This window comes from Poecilia latipinna, unplaced genomic scaffold (genome assembly GCF_001443285.1).
Source record: "Poecilia latipinna isolate Pla-1442-1.1 unplaced genomic scaffold, P_latipinna-1.0 Scaffold663, whole genome shotgun sequence".
In the NCBI taxonomy this organism is placed as follows: Eukaryota; Metazoa; Chordata; class Actinopteri; order Cyprinodontiformes; family Poeciliidae; genus Poecilia; species Poecilia latipinna.
Genome location: NW_015113279.1, coordinates 219,989 through 236,994, shown reverse-complemented (window position 1 = coordinate 236,994; position 17,006 = coordinate 219,989). Strand labels below are relative to the sequence as shown.

The 17,006-nt window shown below is 40.8% G+C and overlaps 3 protein-coding genes across 8 annotated transcripts in view; 2 read left to right on the top strand and 1 right to left on the bottom strand.

Moving 5' to 3' along the window:
- LOC106954542 (bromo adjacent homology domain-containing 1 protein) overlaps positions 1-4,026 on the bottom strand; it is a 41,037-nt gene extending 37,011 nt beyond the window's left edge. For both annotated transcript variants that reach the window (XM_015044129.1, XM_015044130.1), the window contains exon 1: positions 3,376-4,026. The gene's annotated coding sequence lies outside the window, so the exon portion shown is untranslated. The remainder of the gene's footprint in view (positions 1-3,375) is intronic.
- A 2,771-nt stretch (positions 4,027-6,797) lies between these two features.
- ora6 (olfactory receptor class A related 6) lies at positions 6,798-8,537 on the top strand. The gene has a single exon (XM_015044160.1). The coding sequence runs from the start codon at positions 6,867-6,869 to the stop codon at positions 7,794-7,796; it is 930 nt and encodes a 309-aa protein (XP_014899646.1). The 5' UTR covers positions 6,798-6,866; the 3' UTR covers positions 7,797-8,537.
- A 2,233-nt stretch (positions 8,538-10,770) lies between these two features.
- mgab (MAX dimerization protein MGA b) overlaps positions 10,771-17,006 on the top strand; it is a 24,336-nt gene continuing 18,100 nt past the window's right edge. For 2 of the 5 annotated variants that reach the window (XM_015044128.1, XM_015044124.1), the window contains exons 1-4: positions 10,771-11,201; positions 13,745-14,928; positions 16,265-16,730; positions 16,837-16,924. In XM_015044128.1, coding sequence (XP_014899614.1) covers positions 13,781-14,928; positions 16,265-16,730; positions 16,837-16,924 — 1,702 coding nt within the window. In that variant the 5' untranslated portion in view covers positions 10,771-11,201; positions 13,745-13,780. Of the gene's footprint in view, positions 11,202-11,247; positions 11,542-13,744; positions 14,929-16,264; positions 16,731-16,836; positions 16,925-17,006 lie in introns of those variants that run through there. The other 3 variants (XM_015044125.1, XM_015044127.1, XM_015044126.1) reach the window with 3 other exon arrangements.

The window sequence follows — 17,006 nt, the reverse complement described above, 5'->3', positions numbered from 1 at the left end:
ACGCACAATTCATAAATAAAGTGGTAGATATCACCTCTTCATGGTTTAAGCGATCAAAAAAATAGTGTTTAATAGTTACCCCATTGCAAAATAAGGATTATGCCCAGGTTCTCTTGTTAGCCCCACCAAAAGAAATAATCCTTTTCTATTAAGCCTCTCTAAGGTCTTAATTTAAAAACAGCTAGAGGCCAACAAAAGATTAATTATACATAATTTTAATGTAGAAAATGTTCTGCCCCCCACCAAAATAAAGAGCAAATTTCCTTTACAGGTCAAACCCTTTTCTGTAGAACAGACCACAAAATCCACCTCAACACCTTAATCGAGCCACTATTATAGCTAAAAGTGCCACAATTACTCAGAAATGTCAAATTTCGTTGACCGTACCCATAAAATTTAATTCCTTTAGTACGTTTTGCCAAACACTTTTGTGTTTTAAAATGAATAAATGTCTGCTAGCTTTAGACAGCTTATACAGTGCTGTTCCAGTGTGTAAAAAAGGAATCTAAATGCTTCTGGTATTGGTTTATACTTTAAAATAAAATAATGAAAGTCAAAATCTTGCCTAATCATCTACAACTTAAACTATTTGAAAATTAGGAGAATAATTTGACATTGCATTAATGCAATAAGCAGATTTCCATCATATCAAATACATTATTCCCCACATCACAATTTTCTATATGTAATCCTGAGCAGCTGAACAGCTTAAGCGACAATCAGTTCAAACGGGAATTTCAAAGCCTGTTGATTATAAGTTCTGCATGTCTCTGGCCTAAGCAGCTCCACAAAAATCATTTTGTTTCTCAAAATACGTCTTGGCATTTCGTAGTAGTTAAATGTTCAAATGTCCCGACATCAGTCAAAAAAATTGAATTAAAAAGTCCACAATCAGTCTAAACGTGTTGTTTTTTCTCTCTCTGTACTTTCCTCTCCCATAATTCACTTGTCAGCTTTCTTTACCGAGACTAAAGCTTTTATTCAGTCATACAGTTCTACAGTTCAAACTGAAACTTGTCTGGAGTCTTGCAAAGTCACATTGGCTTACATCCCGGTTAGAGACCAAACCGTACCTTGGATTTCAACTCTGTTTTCCCTAATTATGTCTGAGAAAGACATAATTAACAAAGCAGGTTGAAAAAGTAGCTGCAGAGAAAGTTTATGGATGCAATGATTAAGGATACAATATTAATGTGAACGCATTAAGCCATTAAAGGGATCCCACAGGGCTCGATTCTTGGGCCTTTGCTAAGTTTTTGTAAGCTCTGGCTCTCAGTTCCATTCCTTAAGCTCTGCAACAAAACAATTGGGTCAAATACCTGCAAAGACAAACCCCACTCTGGTTTATAGCCATGTAATCAATCGCAAATCAAGCCAGTGTGTCCTACACATGCGAGCTTTCAAAGAACTGGCAGAAACATGGAGTGAAAGTGAGCATACACCACTCTACATACACATTTTTCTGTTTCATACGTTTTATTTGTACTCCTTTATTTGCCATTTTTGAATTCGCTTTATTAAAAAGAAGCTGGTTGTGCTCGATGGAGGACAGACGGAGTGAGAGAGAGGCAGACAATTTGCTGTGGTCACTGCACAAAAGGGAACAGCCAACAAACATTAGACAAAGCATTTTCCTTGCAGGACTAAAGAGTGAGAACACCAACAGACGTAGTCTTGCGCCGTTTAGATTCGACTGATCTCACAAAAAGCTCTTGGGTTGCATCTCGGTTTTAGTCCGGAAAGAAAACGAAGTGATCAAAAGGAATAACTCCATACATCACTTTCTGCGCTCGGTGCCGAGAATCAGCCGAGGCCCCCGGGAGGTTTTATCTGTCATGTCTCATAACAGCACAACCCGTTTATATAAGCTCACTGGCAGAACAGACAAACTAAAAATGTGGGCTAATTGCTCTGGCATTTATGAAGCCTCTTCATTCACCTGAGCAAAGAGAGCTAAATCAGCATCCAGCTACTCCGGCTTTTGTTCAGTGGATTCACAATAGCTCGTTAAAGGCTCTACCAGGTGAGAGCACACCACACTCTGAAAATGCCTCAAACAAAAACAAAACATTAGCGTCACTTCAAATTCCACCCTAAAATACAGAGTCTATTTGTTTTCCATAATAATGCAGTTTTAAGAAAACTGATAATTAACATGAGGTACATATTTTGTATTTTTATTTTCATTTCTCCAAATTGAACTGAACATGTATTGATGGTTTTCGGGCCTCAATGAATGCGGTTGATTTACCTCGGAACAAGTTTGAGGTTTTTTATTAACCAAATGAGCCGTAATGTTTTCAAATATGTGTATTTCCAAAGTTTCCTGTACAAGGTCTTGTTTTTAATGTGTCTCATCAAAACATTGGTGGGATGTTGTAACTCAAGTCTCCACCCATTATTCACAATTCGAGAAAGTTATTGATGGAACCACGAGTTTCATCTCCCGATCATTACAGGACAATGACCTGAAGCACACCAGCACGTCTGCCTCTGAATTACTTTTAGTTTCTCTTAATTACATCATTTGATAACCGTTTTGTGTTTATCAATGTTACATTTAAAGTTTCTTTAAGGATGTGAAACATTTAAGAGTGACAGAAGCCAAAAACAAGAAGAAATCTGAAAGGGAGCAAATACTTTTTTTCTTTTTCACCACTCTGAGTCTCTGACACACAACATTTTTGTCTAATTTCATTTGTGAAGGAAACGAATGAATCATTTCCCTTCCACTTCACCATTTTTATTTTGGTCTACCATATAAAAACCTCAATAAAACACGCTGAGGTATGTGGTTGGAGAGGGACAAAATGCGAAAAAGTTCAATACTTCTATACAAACCACTGTATGCACCATAAAGTTTCAATCCCACGTGAACGTGCACCGCCTATCCACGTCAATACTTTCCCACCAGCAGCCCACACACCCACCCATCCACCCCCACTACATCAAGCAGAGACACATTAAAACTGGAAACACGCCATGCATCCCTTCAGGTGATCAAAACATCAGTCAGAGAAGCTAGGGTCCCAGTAGTTGACCTTGTTGCACTCCTTTTTTTTTTTTTTTCCCGGGGATCCAGGGGTACTATTATTGCTTTCTCTTGTGCTGGTGCTGGAAGTGGCAGCAGAGGGTAGGTGGGGGGTGTGAAGGGGGTAGATTGATAACAAACGCATTCAACTCCCGATTGTGCAACAATTCTGCTCCCTGGGAATCTGCTCCATCATCCTGTATATTATCTGCCCGTGCAATCACTGTTTAGGAAAATACACAAAACTGGCCGCGCAACCCTTATCCTGGCGAATAAAGCAAACAAATAAATAAATAAAACAGCATAGCCAAGAGGGAAGGTAATGTGGAGCAGTCGCTACTTACCCGAACGTAGGTTTATGTGGCTCCACTACCTCTCCTTGTTTTCGCAGGCGTCAGGGAAAAAAATAAATAAACACCTTATTTATGCCGAAAGGTAACCCTCATCCGACTGATTTACCCACGCAGCTCCGGTAAAGGGAATTAGCTCAGATATCACCGATGTTTCGCAGCTCCACTCGAGAGACAGCCTCAGCTGAAAAGAGCCAGCAACTGAGTTCCCGTAAGAGAAAAGAGAAGAGAAGGCAACACTCCTTTTTTTCCCCTCCTCTCTCTCTCTTTCTCCCTCTTCCCCTCCGAGCCGAGCAGAGCTGGTGTTTCCCCCCCTTCACACGTTATCCCGTCCACTCTTCCGACAAAAACCTTTAAAGAGTTCCAGTTTCGGAGGAGGTCGGCACACGTCGCTTCATATCCGCCACTTAGCATTAACACGCAGCTTTCAGTTTGCGCACCAGCTACTGAACAACAACTAGCAGCAGCGGCGGTACAACGCGGCTGGCTGACAGACTGGGTGGGCTGAGTCCCCCTTCCTGCCGCGCGAAGCCCAGAAATCCACAGAAAAGATCTTCACGCGCTTCTTTTAAAACATAAGTGGCAAGCGAGTTTCATATTGCAACAACCAGAACATCAACATCCTACTTTTTTTTTTTTTTTTTTTTTCGTGCTGAAGCATGTGATGGCAACATGGTGTGTGTTTTTAAAGGGGAATCGCAGGCGGGTGGGTGTATCATCGGACCCTATAGATGTCCCTCTTTAGTTCCTGGGAAGGATGCGCCGTGCCAATAATTGGAAATGTTTTTGTTTTTTGGTGTGTGTGTATGTGTGTGTGTGAGGAAGCTCAGCGGCATCAGCGTGCCTCAAACAGAAATGAAAGCCAACTTTACATCAGCTTAGACCCGAAAACCTACAAGCCTAGGGGTCCCCGGTGAGCCTATTCAGGGTAGATCAGTGCACCAGATCCAAACAGGTGCGGGTAATATAAATAGTTATTTTTTTCCCCCAATATTTCAATTCAGAGAGGGGAACTAGAAAACAGAGCAATATGGAAAAAAAAAATTCAGTCATAGAGACCAAATGTGAGGTTTTAGAAATGACTGATATCCTCCATGACTTGAAATCACAAAAGGTCAATATTAAATAACTTGGATGATTACACGATTTTCTCACAAGTCAGAGCTTGGATCTGGGAATTACATCAAGCCCAACTTCAGTGCATTTTTGCTGCAAACCAGTGCGATCGATAACAATAGATTTCCGAGCGTTTTATGGGTTTCGACACTAAAGGAACTCATTAACAAATAAACTTCAGCATACCATGTGAGCGCCTGGTTTACCGCCAGCAGTGCTAACAGATAGCTTATCACTACAACTTTCACTATGACTTATGCGTGTAGCAAAGTAAGTTATACATTATTACTCACTTTCTTGCTTTGTGTCAAGGCACAAAGTAAGAAAACTATAGAGGCCTATATTTAAATGAGTGCAACTGTGAGAAACCGCACTTGTTTTTACATGACATTTTTATCAGCTGTATAAATTAAGATGCAGTCTTTAAAATCAATCTACGATTTGTCTTTTGAATTTGCAACTGTGATTCATATTGCATGGACATATGGTATATAAATATGACAGCTTATGAGAATTTGTCTTGGTGAAATTAAAATAAATCATATATTTCATTTATGTCTTTTCTGTAACTCTGTCACAATCCTAATTAACATCAGCAGTGAGCTATTTACTGGCCTCCACAAAGGTAAGAAATAATCACAAGAGTCAAAGACATATTTTATTTTCATTAATCGGTTATTAAAAATGTAATTCTTCCATCAATCAGTGACTTCTTGTACAGTGGCTGAATAGCAAACTTTGTATATAATAATTGCTTTCCAGATTAGCATTTTAATTAAAGTGTGCGTGGCAGTAAAGCAGTTTCAGACCAAATTAAATATTTCAATAGATATTTAGAAAATGTCACGTGTTCCTGATTAGCAATGTAAAAAGAGGTACATGTTTCCCATTTGTCAGTAAATGTTTAAGTTGGAGAAAATGAAAAAAAAAATTGAATAGAGTCAAGGAATTACCAAATTTTAGGATGTTATTTTGCTAATTTAGCTTGTTAGCATTGCCAAATTGATCATCTGGATTTTGAATCTTTTTGCCTAAACGCACAAAACTCTGAACATTTTCTCTGTGTTTCAATTTTTACATTAACACCAAATGAGTTTTTGATTGCAACAATTTGTGCAGCCACCTTGTGGCTGTTTGCATTTCCGTCAATACGTCATTTGGTTAAAAAAAAAAAAAGACACTAAAGCATGATGCAAAATAACAGATACTTTAGCTTATCATTGTAGTAGCAAGTTTTTATAACAGTCCCATTGTTTAAATCTGTGTTCAGCAGTTGCTAGATGGTGGTAAAATGATTACAACTTCCTCCACTGTCCAGGCTCATTGTGCAACACACAGATCACCAACTTGCTGCCAGTGTGGAGCTTTTCCTTAGTTACAGGAGCTCTCTGGGATTCACAATCAAGCTGAATCAGGATGCAGGGCTTAGTTAAAGAAAATGAAGACTTAACAAGACAGTACCAAATGCAAAAAGAGACAAGCTGGAACATGACCTGGTCCTGAGCCAACACCAAGGGTCCAGAAGCCCTTGTCCCATTAAAGTGCTTCCGCCGTTTGTTCACAACAGCACACACAAGGGAACGTGCGGTAAAACTGCCATTCTCTTTTATTCAGTAAAACTTACAAGCTTACATGATAACTTATTGTCTGTTCAAGCTATTATATTGTGGTGTGGAAGTGTGTGTTGTATTCCTATAGGAAGCAAAGAATGCTTCATGTTTCCACTTAGAATAAATTGGTTCTTTCAGTTTACAAGTTTAGGAAGAATTACCTGCTTCCATTAAGCTGAATCCATCCATTTCTAATACCTGCTTTATCCAGGCAGACTGATAGAGGGACTAGTTTCTATCCCAAATGGTCAATGGGTGGGAGGTGGGATACAACCAGAACAGGTGGCATCTGTGAAAAACATGTTCACTCTTTGATAGGTTAAAAGTATAACATATGTAGGGGATGTTTTGTCATGTAAAGTATTATGTGTCACTTTTACGAGAAATGTCAAGCGGTCAAGGTAGTATAAAACGTCAAATGCTACAAACAAGTTTTTTTTTAAGACCAGTCAGTTGAAAAAACATGTCACTCTCTAAAGTCAGACATTGGTCTCTAGATGAAGTGTTGAAAAGCTCAGAGGTAAGACTTTAATTACTCCCAGCCTTCTGGTGTTTCCGACTGCCTCTTGTTTCCCTGCCTTCATAATCAACACAGCCAATCACCAACCTAGACTCCTGCCCTCTTTGAGATAACAAGGTTGTGACGAAATTAATTTCATGACTTTGCTTCTCGCAGGAAAGATATTTCGTCGCCTTGTTTCTTTGAGAAGAGCACAGAAGAAAAAGAGAGATTTTGTTGGATCCGGCACACTTTGAGCAATGTCTGACCTTTCTGTTGACCTCCAGGGCCTGAGAATGTTTGTTTCATGCGTAGGACTTGTAGGTAACATCTTCCTCATCCTTTCCATCTTCCAGACCAGAGTGTCCAACATTAAATCCTTTGAGCTTTTTCTGCTGGGACTCGCTTCAGTCAACCTAGAGGAAATTGTCATCTTAAACGTCTATGATGTTATCATACTTGACACTGTTTCCACCACTACTGGTGCCTGGTGGTGTCACTTGCTAAAGTTCATGACTACCTTTGGTGAAATAGCCAGCATCCTCTTCACCGTCATCATCTGCATCTTCCGCTACCAGAAGCTGAGAGACGTCGACCACAGGGGCAGCCTCCCGATTTGCCTGGACAGCATCGCATCTGCGTGGATGTTGAGTGGAGTTTGCGTGACGCTCTCCACCCTCCTCAGTCTCCCGATGTTTGCCGTTACCTTTCAAGGATCCGTGGAAAACGTGACGGAAAACAGAGGGGGCTGCCCTACCGATTTCTTTCAGTGTGGTGAGAATTACTGTCCTATCTTCAACCGTGTGTACAAATACCTCATCATGCTGCTGTGCCACCTGCTGCCCTTGATCATCGTCACGGTCACCAGCTGCTTGACCATTGTGGTGCTCCTGGGCCGAACAAATACAGTGACACTGGCCAATGATATCATATCCCCCAATCACCACCATGGGAAGAGTCACAGTCTCTTTCGAAGCACGGTGGCCGTGGTGGCAGCCATGGGATTGTTTCAGGTAGACTGGACTCTCTACCTAATCCTTCAGTGGACTTTTAGCCCAAGTGACTGTCCTATTTGGACTGAAATTGAGTTCTTTATCTCAGCTTCCTACATGTCTATTAGTCCATATGTGTATGGCATAGGGGGGCACTTGTTTTCTCTTGAGAACTGCAAACATTTGCTTAAGCGTTAAATATGGTTTGCTCTGCAGTGCTTAATCGTTGCTGAGCTCTTCTTTTTTATTATTATTATGAAATGGCAGTCAGCAAATTAGTATTTGCAGCAGCTCAGTAAAAGCTTTAACCTTCAACTTTGAACCATTAATCCAATAAGTGGATAATGAGATAGATTTACATTTACTGCCGAATTATGCCGCTGCTTAAGGAAAATATTTTCTCTGATTTGCTAGAAAGATTCCGGCCCCTATGTAGTGTATTAAATTTAGTCTAAAGCAGCCTTTCCAAACAGCTCAGCAGGTGGATGCGGTGCAGTTTACCTTAAATGAACTGTGTCTGCCTCTCGCTGGAAGATGCTAACTCAAACAGTGCCTGCTCTTTTAATGCAGCGCTCAATACGGTGCAGAGGCTTTCAGTGCTGTGAACAGAACATTGTGACCTTAGCGTAAATGGAGAGAAGCAAATCCTTACATACAAAGACCCAACATCAAACAGCTGGAGACAGCTTGGATGTTTCTGCGCATTACTGATTCTTCAGTGCAAATAGCTATAATGTTTTCATCTAACGGTTCCCTGAAAGCATCAGAGATTAGACTCATTTTGGTGAAATTTGCTCCACATAAATGTCCCAGCGGCCCAGTTAACCTGGTCGAAACTTTGCTAATGCAAGTCACACCTAAACCCAGATATGAAGACATTATCAATGTTTATTCTGTACTGTTGTGTAATCCACTGTATATTAAACATGTACCAATGACTAAAAATGCAACTTGTGTTTGAATTTGGTGACTGGATATACATGCATTGAACTAAATCTTTGTAAGCCTGTTCAGCACCTTTACTCCCAGAATCACAAAGCTTTGTGTATATATATGTATATAAACATGGGTGCTTTGTGATATCAGTAATTTGCAGTACATTTTTCTGTCTTTAACTAAAACAAGAGGTATTATGCAAAATAGACGTTTTGAATTTTATATAATGTTATTCCCTCATCAAAAACATCCTAGAGTCTTGCATTTCCAGGGACAACCATTTGGTGGTTTGGAGATGCAGCTTCCCCACTCAACTCCTTCAGACTAGCAGCAGCAATAGCAAACACCTAGTGGAACTGCGCGTCTGCTGAGCTCATTATACAAACTACTTTTCAGTCCAACGCTCCGAACAAATGACACAATGAGAAGCATTGTTGTTGTGATGAGTGTCTGAAAGAACAGGAGATTCTTAAAGACACAGAGGCCCAATTTCAAGGCGTTAAATTGCGAAGTCAAATTTCTGTTAAGCTATGCTTGATATACAGCATTTTTATAATAACTGAAGATGACAGTTATTTGATTGTGTTATAAAATTTAACAATGTGTCTGGAAAATACACAATATCCCCCCTTTAATTTCAATTATCCTTGAAAAAAAAAACCTTGGAGAAAATAAACTTTGAAAAAAACACACGATTCTTATATATACAGGCTTTTTCTATGAGTAGCATCTCAGATTAAACCAAAATAGAACAAAGTGATCTTATAGGTAATATTTAGCGGAGTAAGTTATTAGTAATATATATATAAAAATGACCTTAAGTCATTGATTGTTAAAGGTAATAAGTGCCATGCCCATGGTTATACAAATGAGCACATTCATTATGAAACACTTTCATTAGACGGCACCATTTTGTACCTGGAAAAAGTCTGCACGAAGCAACCAGAGTTGCATTATTTTAGATTAAGAGATAAAGTTATTTCTAACCCTTGTGTGTTGTGTGGTAACCTCGTGTTAACAGGGTTGAACCATAACTTTAGGAAAAAATTGTATCCATATAAGCACTATATGTGTAAAACCATTAAATTATTTTTTTTAAATAACCATTTGAGACACAGCTGTATCTTACGTAAGGCACCCAACTTGTTTTGCTGGTATAGGTTGCATTTAGACATGTGTTGTCGTCCTCCATTGTGATCCCAAGCCCCTTTAGTACAACTAGCCTGAGCAAAAACAAAATGGGGCCCACAAACACACACTGGCTGGGTCAGTGTGTGTACCTACCTGATAGCTAAAACATGTTATTGGGGGTTACAAGTAAAATACATGACTGATGCCTGATGAAGTTTTAGAAAAACAAGAACAATCAACAATACTGTATTTAGTTTCATTAAACAAGGCAGCAGCTGTAGAGCTGATATTAATTTAAAAAATGAATTTATTTACACTCAGTTTTAATACTACTCTACTAAGCGTTTGGATGAATTCTAAATTATTTTCTGTGCTCTTTGATGGTTACATTTATTGGTAGCCTTTTCCTTTTCTAAACATTGTCTTAATAGAACACCTTCAACTTTTGGAGAATATTTATGTGACTTCCTGTGTGATAAGATGGCACAGAAACAGAACTCGTCTTAGGAAGATCATTGGTCAAAGCCCAAAGACCTTCTATAACTAAATACGTCTATCAGGAAGGTAACAAACACTTCCACACGGAAAACTAAAGCTGGTTGAGCTCATGTAAGCTCGACACAGCCTGTTGTTTGCTAAACTATAGCTGACTTGAGGAAATCTTCAAGTCAACACTACTAGAAGGAAGTTTATTTTTTGTGTGTTTTATTGTATTTATGGATATTGCATAACAGTAAAATTGCGTAATTTGACGCCTCTGACGCAAAGAACAGTGTTTAATAGTGGCATTATTTTTATGGAGTGTGTTAGCATAAAATATGTCAAAATTACGACATGCAAAGATTCGGTGTTACTCTAGGTGAATGACGGGGTTTTATAATATATTTTATTCTTCTTTAAAATCAACCAAGCAGAAAGAGAATTTGATATTTTCCCAATAAATAAATTAGGTTAATGATTTTTTTAAAATTATTATTTATTTTTGCTGTATCCGCGCGCCGCCATCTTAATAAATCCCCTAAGCCAATCAGCTTTGACGGCATCTTTAGGCTTAATATTTTAAATTTAATTATGGTGCTAAACGCTGACTCTTTGTGGCAGTTAATTATTTAAGATACCATGTGAAGGTTTGCGCCTTTGCTTAGAATTACTTTATAAAATACGTTTGTCTTGTTTTTAGAGGTATTTACACCACGCTACAATGAAGGGACCGGCGGAGTTGTCCAACGGGAGAAGATTGCCCATTGGCTACTGGAGCTCTACTGCTTTGCTGAAAGTGCGACGTCATAGCCCCGGAGCACGGATGTGTGTGTGTGTGTGAGTGAGTGAGTGGGGCAGTGAGGATTGTGTGTGTGTGTGTGTGTATGTGACTCACAGAGGGTGAGAATGGAGATGAGATCGAAAAGGTTGAAGAAGTAAAGGAAACCCACAGGAAGAGAGGCGAAGTGTCACGCCTTTTTACAGTAAAACCCGGGAAGCAATCAACGCAACTTGCACAGAGTTGTACGTACCGGCTCGCCGACCGGGGAGCGCGAGGTGAGAGAAAAGGGGAAATAGTAAGAACAACCATAATGAGCTCGTGGATGGCGCTGGACTCCCGCTTTCCTCGCTCTGGCGGGTCGGGAATCACGCGCCATTGGAGGGGGTGATACACACCGTGCATGCGCGTTTGGCTCACAGTGGCGTGCACGGGTCGGTCGATGCGAGCACAGCGGCGTGGCTTTCGGCCTCCATTTGCCAGTTTGTGTTTATGTTCGAGGAATTTACCGAGGCTCGTATTGGCGGCCAAGGCGACACGCAACAGTTGGGGTTTCGCCGCAGACGTCATTGTTGCACGGTGCTTGTTTGACACGAGGTATCGGTGCTGCGCTGGGAGGTGAGGTTTTGACGGAACGTGCAACTTTTCCAACTCTGTGAGCGGCGGAGCGGGCGGCCTTCCTCCCCGCAGCAGCGTGTGAGAAAGAAAGCGCTGTTGTTTAACTACTGATATTAAAAGCCCGACTTCTTCTTTTTTTAACGGAAAAATACTAACCCCAATATAATTCGTGAGTAAATGTCGTAACCAAGATGGTAGTAACCTGTGTAATCATGTCTTTGCCTTTATTAACACCTTTATTGTGGAGCATTTGCCTGCTGGTGTGATTACACCAGTGTTGGGGGCAGGATAACAACAAGAGCAGGTCACTTTTCTGCTTGATGACTGCCGTTCACGAAGGTGATTTTATTTTATTTATTTATTTTATTTATTTTATTTATTTTTTACGGAATAAAAACAGGCCCGCGTTTTAGCTACGGACTTAGCAGGGTGCCATCAACCAGCCGATTGGTTGGCCAAATAAAATACTTTTTGTTGTCTATTTTAAAGTCTGAAATTTTCGGAATGTAAAAAATAAGTTGTCATTGGACACTTAAAGTATTTATTTCACATCCGGTTGATGGATTTTAATGTAAATATTGTAAATGAAAATGTCGCCGTCGCGTGAAACTCGTGGCCAAATGGACTAAGCCTAGCATCAGAACTAGGTTAAGTTCATTTCCTATATGTTAGCTGTTTTACAAATACATCTTTCACAAATCAAATGGTAGAACTAGTCAACACTGGCTGGTCCCAGAGGAACCCATAGTTTTAACTTTGTCGCCGTACAGTATTTTCCGATGGTGTGAACTAGTCTCTTGTAATGGCTTTGCTGATATGAATGAGTTTTAAAACTTGCAGTTTGAATATTTTTTCTTGTGGGAACACAGCATCTCCAGTTTTGTGCTTAGTTTTCGGGTGTAATGTCTGCACTCCTTGGCTGTTGGGTTAGCCCTATCTACTTTGTCGTCCACCAACTACCCACCTTGTAGTTAACATTGGCTTATCATGGTAGGGTTGCTTAAGGTTTCTTGAGCTAGTTTCAGTACCTTGCACATTCTTTGTTGCAATTGAGCTTTTCTGCATTTTGCCACAAACGTATGCAATGCATGTCAATGCTTTGTCGAACCAGCTTTTGCTGCAATTGTAGCAGCCAGTCTTAAAACGGTTTCTCTCTAAAGGCTTTGTACTCCGAGAAACTAAACTGTTCTTCAATGCCAGTCAGATTAGACGGAGAGCATCTTGGGACATTAGTCTCCATGGCTTAGCACAAATTTTGAATGTTATTTTGGATTTGGGGTTGGCCATGCTAGCAACTCCATTGATGCTCAGGATGAATGTTTAGGATCGATAACCTTGTTGAAAAATAAAACCTCCTTTCCTGCTGAAGTAAGCATTCCCACAGCATGATGCTACTGTCGCCATGTTTCACAGTGAAGATGGTGTGTTCAGGGTGATGCATTTCTCATCTATTTTGGACTCATTTGCATATGGTCTCATTTGTAAAACAGAAAAAGCACAACCCCTAAGTTTGACCCCTAATTTATTATCATATCATATTTCAGGTTAACTTGGGAAATGTGAATGTTTAGTTTGTCAATATGTCCTTCTGCATTTAGATTTTTTTTTTTATTAGAAGCCTTATCCCTGCCTAATTTTATGTATTTGTGCTGTTGTGAAAACAAGCATTGTGACTTTAGTGTAATATTTTATTCAAAATTTAAATTTCTATTTAACACTGAAACAAATGTATTGAAACTCCGTAACCATACTTTGGCTTCTTCTTTGCTATCCCCAGTTTTTAAACCGCAGCCAGATGCTGCTTCGTTTACAGGCGTCGGCCATATTTGGAGTTTTTGCGACACACTCTCCTCACCACTGTCTATTGACTGAGGTGACAGACAGACAGATTCTCCACCTGACTGTCACGTCTGTCTCTATTTCCAATAATGGTACGATTCCATATAATCAGGAACCGAAGATAAATGTACGCCACACTTTACTGGTTTCTCTTTTTCGTAAAAACTTTGAAAACCATCTTTTCCTGCTGTTCTATTAACTAAAATCATAATAAAACACATTGAAATTTGTTGTTGTCACCTGACAAATTGTGAAAACTATCAAGAAGTGTGTTTCCTGTCGCGTATGGATAACCTCTGAACAAAGCCATAATATTCCAGTGATTTTATTATCCTTGTTTTTTTTTTTGTTTTTTTTTTTCCAGGAGCCAGATGCAGTGTGATGATCAAAGCTGTTGGTGATGCCTGCCTCGGACTCTGAACTCGCAGCCATGGAGGTCAACCATGAATTGGAGGAAGAGGAGGGCAACTTGCCCGATGTTCCGCTCGCAGACCCCCCTGCTCCCGTTCCTACTTCTCCTCCCTCCTGTTTAACCACTGAAAAGCCCGATTTCGCCACCGACGCCACAATGGAGGGCAAAGCCATCTCCGTGGCAAGCAATGAATGTAGTTCGACTCTTTCTTCACCTGCTGAAGCTAAGCCTGCTGTTACACCCCCTCCAATACTTGAACAGACTTTCGACCAAAGCCCTGCTACCTCGAAGATACTGTCTGCAACAGACCCCCTAAAAAGCCCTGGAGCAAGCCTGCTTTCCATTTCCGATCCTCCACCATGGGTTCCCACGTTGCCGCCTTCCGTGTTCGGCTGCCAAGACCAAGAAGAAGATTTCCCCGCTGTGCTCACCTTCAAGGGTGTTTCTGTCACGTTGGAGAACAACACCATATGGAAGCAGTTCTGCCAGTGTGGAACCGAGATGATTCTCACTAAGCAGGGTCGCCGCATGTTCCCCTACTGCCGCTATCGCCTGGCCGGTCTGGACCCTAATCGGATGTACAGCCTCGTCCTGTCCATCGTTCCGTCAAGCCCATTCAGGTATCGGTGGAACACGTCCAGATGGGAGGCCAACGGGCCGACGGAGCACCAGTCTCAGGGCCTGATCCGAGCCTTTCCCCACCACTACTCGCCCTGCCTGGGCTCAGACTGGATGAGCTGCTTGGTGTCGTTCTATAAGCTCAAGCTGACGAATTGCTTCCAAGATCAAGAGGGTCACATGATCCTGCACTCCATGCATCGCTACATTCCTAGGCTTCACATCATTCCGGTTCTGGACGGGGCGACGCCGACAGTCGACAAACCCGTCGTCATGGGACCCGAGAGCATCACCTTCACGTTCCCGCAAACGGAATTCATGGCGGTGACAACTTACCAGAACTTTCGGATCACGCAGCTGAAGATCAACCATAACCCTTTTGCCAAGGGCTTTAGGGAGGACGGGAACAACTCCCGCCTTCAGAGAATCCATCCACCTGCTGAGAGTCCAGAGACCCGAACGAAGCTCCTGAAACCTGCTGAACCCGCTGAGCAACAGGAGGAGGTGATGGATCTGAGGTGAGTTGGCACGGCTCCTCCTGTTATTTCTATTTGTTATTAAACATTTTAGACTACTGAAAATGTTTAGAAGAAAAACAGTCTACATGTTTGTGTAAGTGAAAGAGAAGTGACAATTATAATTCAACTCAAGGAATAGGAGTCGATTACATATTATTTTTGTGTGTGTGTGTAATTTTGTGTGTTTATTTTTAATTTGGTATGACTTGTGTATACCTTCATTATCTGTTTTGCTTATGGTTTATTCTGAGGACACAAACATAATTACATGTTAAAGTGACACAATACACCTCTGGAGTTGTTCACAATCCATTAATAATGAGAAGAAGAAGTTAGGGGTAGGCCTAACCCCATGTTTAATAAAATGTTTCAGAAGAAAAAGTGTCAGTTTTGGACATATGTAATCCACTGAATGGGAGGAAATGTAGTTATGATGATGTTTTTCACTGTTTTTGTAAAACCAAGTTTGACTGAAGAGAGTTTCACCCACTATTGTTTAATTTTGTAAACTTATTTTCATGCACTTTTGAGTGTAGTACAAATCAAATAATGCAATTTGATTCCTAAATGGGGACAGTCCTGCCTTTATTTCATTTTACGTTTGATTTTTCTATAGTTGGATTCAAAATCGCAGCTTCTATCAGAGAACCTGTCTTTGGATTTCAAATGTTAAAAAACTGGCCTGATCAGTGCATCGCTACAATATATTGAAATGGTGTTGGATGGCTGTCTTATTAGGTAGTAATCGTACAAGTTGTACCTTAAAATACGGCAGCTTATTCTTGCTCTGAGGAACAAGCAATAGCTTCCACTAACAACAATCTGATGCTGAAACTAATTGCTGTGCAGTAGAAAGTGTTGTGATGGTTATTCCACCTGCTTAGTTAACTGAAAGATTAGATAACCATAGCAGATTTTAATCCATTATAACTACAGTCTGGAATGTACTGACAAAACTAGGGACACCTGCATGTCGCATGCTATTAAAGACTTAAAATATTTCATCACATATGTACCAAAAACCTTGGCAGTTTTAGACTTAATGGTAATCTTTTAATTGGGAGTTTAATGTTGAAAGTGCTCGATGATTTGCAGTGGGTACAACTAATGAAAAATAACAAATCAAGAAAAGGTGGCAGTGAAATTTTCTAAACCCGTTCAAACAGCTTCATAACATGTAATTGTATGTGGACATAGTCAGCGTTCATCAATAGTTTCCCCATCATACTTTGCAGGTGTCGTCAACCTGCAGCCAACCCTTTGAACGCATGGCTCGGGTCATTTTACGTACCGTTTTATTTGCATGGTGTTCATAACCATCTCTTTATTTGTGTAGCGCAAAGAGTCAGGATCCTTCCTCTTCATCTGCAAATGCACAAGAGACCAGACTGGTGCTGAAGCCTATAATGTCCCAACCAGTTGGCGTTGGTGATGCATATGTGCCCTGCATCCGGGGCAAACATGCCCTGGGTGAGATCGTTCTCCTCCAGAACCAGTCTGCTGTTGAACCCAAGAAAGACGACACGGCCATTGTTCTTCTGAAGGCAAACTCAGGCTTGAGGAGGCCGCCCAAAGCAAGACCCAATAAGTCCAGCTCCTCAACGGGAACCCCGGTACGATCGATTGGGTTTCGCAAGAGGAGAAGGAGGAAGATCAGGAGTCGTTGGACGATGTACTATGCAAGGACTTGGAGAAGGGCGGCTGCGGCTGCCAAACCGGCCCACAGCCCGTCATTGACTCTGGCCATGCAGCCAGAACTGGACGAAATAGAAGGCCTGCTGTTTGTGTCGTTCACATCGAAGGTAAAACTGCTAATAGGCGCGTGTTTAGAAAGAGTAGACAGTGAGGAGATATTAGCTTGTTGGGTTAAGATTATTCTCCTGAAGGCTTAATTATTTTATTTGACAGGAAGCTCTTGAGGTTCACGTCAAAGACAAGCTATCAAACGCCTCATCATCAGAAGCCGCCGTTTCCACAGCAGAGCCGATGGAGACGGGTAAGGAATTGAGCAAGCTTTTTTTTTTTTTTTTTTTACCTATGCAAGAAATGTATGACTTGCTTGTGTAAATGCACTTTTT